Raw genomic sequence first — 6,394 nt, forward strand, 5'->3', positions numbered from 1 at the left:
TTTAATTGCTCGACGAAAAGTACGTTTGATTAAGCTATATTTCGCGTCTGTTATGAATCAAATTTATAACAAAATTGACGCTCGTATATGTCACTCTCGGAGCACATAAATTTACATGATTTTGTCTAAGTGTGTATATACAAGTAAGGGATTTTGTCACGCGGTCCAAGTTTAAAAAAACAAAACAAGACAATGTTACACCACTCGAGGATAAAGACTAACTGATTTTTATTCCAAATTATTATAAGGTGAAACCTATCGAAAGCCCTATCTATCTGCTGAGTAAGAACTTATAGGAATGCGGTCGCCAAGTTGCTAATGCAAAGGCAACGAACTGCTGAGGTTGCTTCCGTCGCGTGGTCCTGGTCGGTGACATCGATGGTTACTGGGTGAGAGTCTGCTGACGTGAGAATAACCGTGTGTGCATCCGTGCTACTTGGTGTTGCTGGGTAGTAAACTGCTGATGTTCGAGATTTGGTTGCTTGGGGTTGAACGTTCCGGCTGCCGGGCTAACTGATGTGCCGTCGTCGTCATCGGCGTTGTTGTTGTTGTTGTTGCTATGATCGTCGATGGCGATGAAGGCAATGATGATGTGTTGACGAAGCGATTGATGTTGGTAAGTGTAGTGTTGGGGATCCAGGAGGGTTCGATCTTAACTTACATACAGTCATTTCATAGCAAAACGATATAGTGGTTCTCAGAATTTCGTAACAATTGGTAATTTTGTTCCTTATCGAAAAATATTAGACCCGTATTTTTTTATTTTCTCATTAGGGAGACCATTACCATGTTAGGGTGGTCCAAAAATTCGATCTTTTTTTCAAGAATGACATTTTTTTTTTAAATGATAACTTTTGAACCACTGGGCCTATTTGAATGATCAAAATATCAAAATAAAGGTTATTAAAAATACTTTTCAGAAAAAAATATAAAAAAAATAAAATAAAAAATGGAGTTTCGTATAGAAGAATAAAAAATGGAGTTTTGTATAGAAGAACTTTGATTGTATTTGTTTTTTTTTTATGGTTTTCATGGTTTGTAGACAATGCTAGATAGAGCTTGAATTAGGGCGTAATTATTATTATTATTTATCTTTATTAGGGAGGCTTTCAGCCTTGGGCTGGTTCGCCTCCACGCATTAGGGCGTAACAGTTTTTGTAAAAAATGACTTCTCTCGATGATTTGCTCGCCCACTCAAATCAACAACGCCATCAGGATGGGGGAGTCTTCCCCTTCCCGATGGTTATGTTGGTTTGCGTGGGCGTGCCTTGAGTTCCGATAAATTATCGAGAGAAGTCATTGTTTACAAAAGCTGTTACGCCCTAATTCTAACACAAACTAATCTCTTTCAACTCCTTCAATTTGAAGGCGTACATCAGAGAAATATCTAAAAGTTTATTGCACTGAGAAAGTCGTATAACTCGTAGTTCTTTTAAGACGATCGATCGAATAACCAGTGCTGCTCTTGTTTAAGAGATGTTTAGCCTTAGGCTAAGGCGCCGCCGGGATGTTCTGAGGCACAGCATCTCTGATCACGCCTTCCTTCGGAAGGGAAGTAAAGCCGTTGGTCCCCGGTTTATGAGTTGATGGGTCGATAAGTAGGGTCCAGGTGTAGGAGCTGCCTCCCTGGAGTCGGTAGCATTGGTGCTCAGTACGGAAAACAAACCAAAGGAAAAAATATCTTTACAAAAGTTTACACAACTTTCTGAATAAGGTTTGACGTCTGTTCTCTGTGCTCCATGGTGAAAAAAATGACATTCCCCTTCCCGACTACAAGAAGTAGCGAAAGACTTCCTCTGAGCGATATTGCTTCTTTGCCTAAACGGAAATAACATATCTGTTTTTGATCATATTAGAAACTGTGCTTCTTGGTGCAATTTTCGACAATGCTAGAAATTGTGGTCAACCTGATTTATAAATTTAATTATATTTACAACTATGTAAAGTTTCTCGAAAAAGATAAGCACAACACAAAGTCTATTGTCATTTTTATTTTTTTTTTTTTTTTTTTTTGGTTTCCAACGGATGTCTGTATTCTGGGTAGATAGATATAGATAAAAGATAACAATTGAAAATTAATATAATAAAAAATAAATAATCAATATAAAAACAACAATAAACAATCCACCAGCATCGAGTAACAGTAAATATTAGAAACGCTTTGGCATCGGTGGTGGGAGTGGCTTTTTGACGAAATAGCCTGGCTCACCAACATACGGCCCGGGTTTGCTCATATGAACTGTCCGTAGCGTGGGCACGTTGACTAGTCGTAGATTTGGTTCAGCACACATATTCCGGCAGCCTCGAACGTCCAGCGTCCGTAATGCTTTGCAATGGATTGCGATGTAGTCTAAGCTGTAATGAATAAATATTAAAATTTATTTTGGCATAAAATTATATTGCTATTTTTACCTGAAATCAGATAGTTGGAAGCATCGCTCAAGTGATAAAATCTGCAAACGCTTCAGGTGAGTTGCTATCATTTCAATTGCTTTATCGTTAACGTTATGGCATTCACTAAGGTCGACTACTTCAAGCGATGGACAGTTTTGTACAAATGGCTTTATACCCAGAACAGAAATTTGTTGACATTTGGCCAAACTGATCTCTTTCAACTCCTTCAATTTGAAGGCGTACATCAGAGAAATATCCGAAAGTTTATTGCACTGAGAAAGTCGTAGAACTCGTAGTCCTTTTAGACGATCGATCGAATAACCAGTGCTGGCATCATCCTTATGAAATTCTTTCTGTTGGCATATTTCCATCATAGCCATCTTACGTAGAGCATCATCAACGATTTCTTGTTCTGCTTTGCTACGTAGTGAAATTTTGACAGGCTCTTCTGGTGCATTATTCGTTGGTATTCGATTCGACTTAGACGGTCCAGATTCAATTTCATCTTCAAGAGGTCCACTAGATACTACAGGATTTGGTACTGTGGTATTATCAGTTTCAAAATCCCGAACTCTTTGAAACATTCCAACACCGGTCATTGCACTATCTGAGATCTGAAAATATAGTTGATCGCTCGCTATCATTTCATGTCCAAATATCGAGTAATTCTATAACTTACCTTATCACAACAGTCCAAGTTCAGATGCCTCAACCAGATTAAATTCTTGAAAATTATCTGTAGGCAAAGATCCGATACCGAGTTAAAGCAATAGCTAAGATCAAGCAATCGTAGCGAAGGAAAGCTTTGAGCAATTTGTATCACTGAACGTTCACACAAATTAAGTGCACTCACATAAAGTTCAAGCAACGTAGGATTTGGCTTTGAAGCAATTCCTTTAATAATTCCTTGTCCTGTTACAGATTCACACTCAGAAATGTCCAAAACATGTAGTTTTTTCAATTGAACTATTTCGGTAATGCCAAGATCTGTCAAAGCTCGACAACGCCGTAGTTTAAGTGATATAAGATTCGGCAAATATTGGCAGATTTTATGTAAACATGCATCCGTGAAACGCACCGATTTGGAAAAGTCCAAATGTTGCAAGGTATATTTTGCTTGAGCTAATGCCGTTATGCCAGGGTTTGTGAGTTGATCACATGAATTCAAATCAAGTGCTTGCAGATGAAGAGCATCGAAACCAGCCAATATCTCAAGAGCATCGCCGTCGATAAGCGTTGAGCTGAAATTAATTTTTTTTAATTTGTCTGCTTGACGCTCGATAAATTGTGCAATGTAGTGAAAAGTCAGAACGTTTTCGGACGCATCATCTGGCCGTCCTGGATAGAATTTTCGGTAAAGGCCTTTGTGGAATGAAATAGAACAACCGGTGAGGTCAAGATCCTCCAGGTTTGGCATGAGTGATACTATTCGTTTAAACAGAGCATCAGATAAGTATCGGTTGAATGCTAAACTGAGGGTTGTGACGTTTTGCAAAGTGTTTGCTAATATTTGCTGGTCCGGACCATATTCGAATAACCTGCCCGACATTAACAGTTCTCGACAACCTTCAACTTTTAGCGTTCGGAGGTTTGGAACCATGATTAACATACAAATAAAAGTTTTTTCCCGTATGTCACATGCTTTGAAATTCATCTCGTGAATATGAGTACCAAAGCGAGCGAAGAATTGTTCGGTTTCGTTGAATTCCACTTGTGAGAAGAAAACATTCTGGAAGTGGCGGCAACTTTTCAGCAAATTGCAGACTGGGCTCGTAGTATCACTGAAGTGCGTTTTGTAGAATTTGAGACAAACATCGTCGATAAAGAGTTGATACTGTGTCGCTTCCAACCAGCGTTTGCATGTTAGACCAACAGCAAATCTGTCTCCAGGATTCAGATAACGAAATATCTTTACCAAGATCTGCAATGAAACAAAGACGATTCAAAATTTTAGCACGGATTGCGGTTGTGAACGTTTCTGTGTACAAATGATTATAGAAACGATGTCTAGATCTTTTTTTATTTGATAAGATAAATGTATAGCGTCTGTGAAATCCGCTTACAGGCTACTACCTATACAAGCAATATTTTTCTCTGTGTAGTATCATAAGTATTTAGCACAACTAACATAAAAATAAACGTTGCTAACAGGTCACAAGATCACTTATGAAAAGTTTATACTTACTTCCATTGGCAAATCACTATATTTCGGCCCAAAATCATCGATGAGGTATCGCTCCATTCTACTTACAATGTTTGTTTGACTATCCTAGCTGAAAACTGTTACGTGACTAGAAATTATGTTTTTACGAACAATATCTTTAGAATGCGAGTTACGCTATGTGGTCCAAATGTTGTGATTATCGATTCAAGACTATTGCGTTTAACAAAATAACATCTGTATCAATGACAGCTGATAATATTATGAACACCATGACAGCATTCTAACTTCAACTGCAGCCATGAGTAAGTATCGTAATACATACATCTACTTGTGGATTGTCGTCGGTTGTATAATAACTGCCGAAATACACTCGTCACAGTGCGAAATAGGGTGGTAGTAGTGTCTACAAGCGGAGTTGTTTGAAAAGATGGAATAAAAACAAAAACGAAAGTGCCTAGGTAGGGGAGAACAGTCCATAATGCACCCCTGGTGCAAAATGGCCCCGTGCGGCCACTCCTCCGGTAGCTGTTCTGAATCCTATATCCTGACTATCAGTCGGTGCAGACAAGTGGTCAACTTATCAGTTCCATTTTAATAAGTTCCGCTAGAGATGGCTCTAGTGAATATTTATTGAATCGAAAAATGTAAATTTTAGCGAAATAAGGTTCATTTCTGAAATAAAAAATTGGGCAAATTTTTGTTTTGTTTGTTTTGATATATTTTGAAAAAATGTTCCAATCTCCATACAATATTGTTCCGGTTAACTTTTCGCGTCTCGTCTCGCCTCATGTCCATGTACAAGGTGGCGAGTGAGCGGTAGCAGGCCTGGTTGCGTGAACTACATTTGTGAGAATATCTTTTTGAGGTTTTAGTAGTCACGCTTTGTTTGTTGTTTATATTTTATTTCTTTCATGTAATTATCGTAAATAATAGTTATTCAATAATAGATAATTCATCCATATATTCAATAATAAATTTACGGATGACTATAATTTTGATACCTAACAATTGGACAGAATCAGTAGCAAGAATAGGTTCGCCTTCGAAAATTTCGATACGTGTTTCAGGGTTGTAGTTTGGTTTTCATCAGTGATCCGGCTCTGGTTGTGAACGATTTAGGTAGAATTTGTAGGTAACTATTTAGCTTTTAGTTCAACTTTGCTTCTACGAATCCACAAAAGACATTGAATTGGAGGTGGATTCTGGTACGGAATTACAGGCTGCTATTTTGAGCAACTTATCGTCATAAAATTAAAAATTACACACTCAAAGCGCTTCATAAAGGAATTCCGTTAAGAGGTTCCACAAATCTAAAAATTAAAAATTACATTTAGGTATTAGTCAACAAAAGTAGATAGTAAGTTAGACACGTTATAGTATGAACTTTTGCTACATTTTGTTTGTTTTTAGTTAATTATTCTTGTACGCAGTTAAAACTAGGAGATGAGAAAAAATATAATCATTTGGTGAAAACACACATAAAGACACACAGTGAAAACTACTTCCACGGATACTTTCAATACTGTCATTGACACGAACATATACGTTAAGACAACACCTATAATGACAATGGCAACTGACAAACGTAAAGACAATGGCACTGACTGACACTGATTCTCAAACATTTCAAAAAGATCATGATTAAGAAGGTATTGCAAAACATGGTCCTCTGTACGTTTACTTTCCAACTTTTACTACAACTATCACTACTGTTACTTCGACTATCCCCTACTTGAAACACTAATCTTCCCTATCCGGCATCTTAAGCAGGATTCACTTGATCCCTGTGATTATTATTCTATGGTGCCAAATCTTTACCTCTACCCTTGTGCTGTA

General features: G+C 37.6%; 1 protein-coding gene across 1 annotated transcript; it reads right to left on the minus strand.

Annotated features, from left to right (window-relative positions):
- Positions 1 to 2,035: 2,035 nt before the first annotated feature.
- On the minus strand, positions 2,036 to 4,813 carry LOC135713107 (F-box/LRR-repeat protein fbxl-1-like). Its single transcript, XM_065236216.1, has 4 exons — positions 4,580 to 4,813; positions 3,074 to 4,315; positions 2,413 to 3,008; positions 2,036 to 2,355 (listed from the first exon to the last, which is right to left on the minus strand). Exons 1-4 carry the CDS (start codon positions 4,634 to 4,636, stop codon positions 2,151 to 2,153), a joined length of 2,100 nt encoding a protein of 699 aa, XP_065092288.1. The 5' UTR covers positions 4,637 to 4,813; the 3' UTR covers positions 2,036 to 2,150.
- Positions 4,814 to 6,394: the final 1,581 nt, after the last annotated feature.

This window comes from Ochlerotatus camptorhynchus, unplaced genomic scaffold (assembly GCF_037179485.1).
Source record: "Ochlerotatus camptorhynchus isolate MF236.1 unplaced genomic scaffold, CSIRO-AGI_Acam_v1.1 ptg000537l, whole genome shotgun sequence".
NCBI lineage: Eukaryota > Metazoa > Arthropoda > Insecta > Diptera > Culicidae > Ochlerotatus > Ochlerotatus camptorhynchus.

Excerpts from the sequence above, each read along its gene's own strand:
- LOC135713107 (XM_065236216.1), bottom strand. The coding sequence starts at position 4,636 with ATGGAGCGATACCTCATCGATGATTTTGGGCCGAAATATAGTGATTTG. Across the intron at positions 3,009-3,073 it reads ACTTGGACTGTTGTGATAAG|ATCTCAGATAGTGCAATGAC; the intron begins GTAAGTTATAGA and ends CTATATTTTCAG. Across the intron at positions 2,356-2,412 it reads TTCCAACTATCTGATTTCAG|CTTAGACTACATCGCAATCC; the intron begins GTAAAAATAGCA and ends TATTCATTACAG.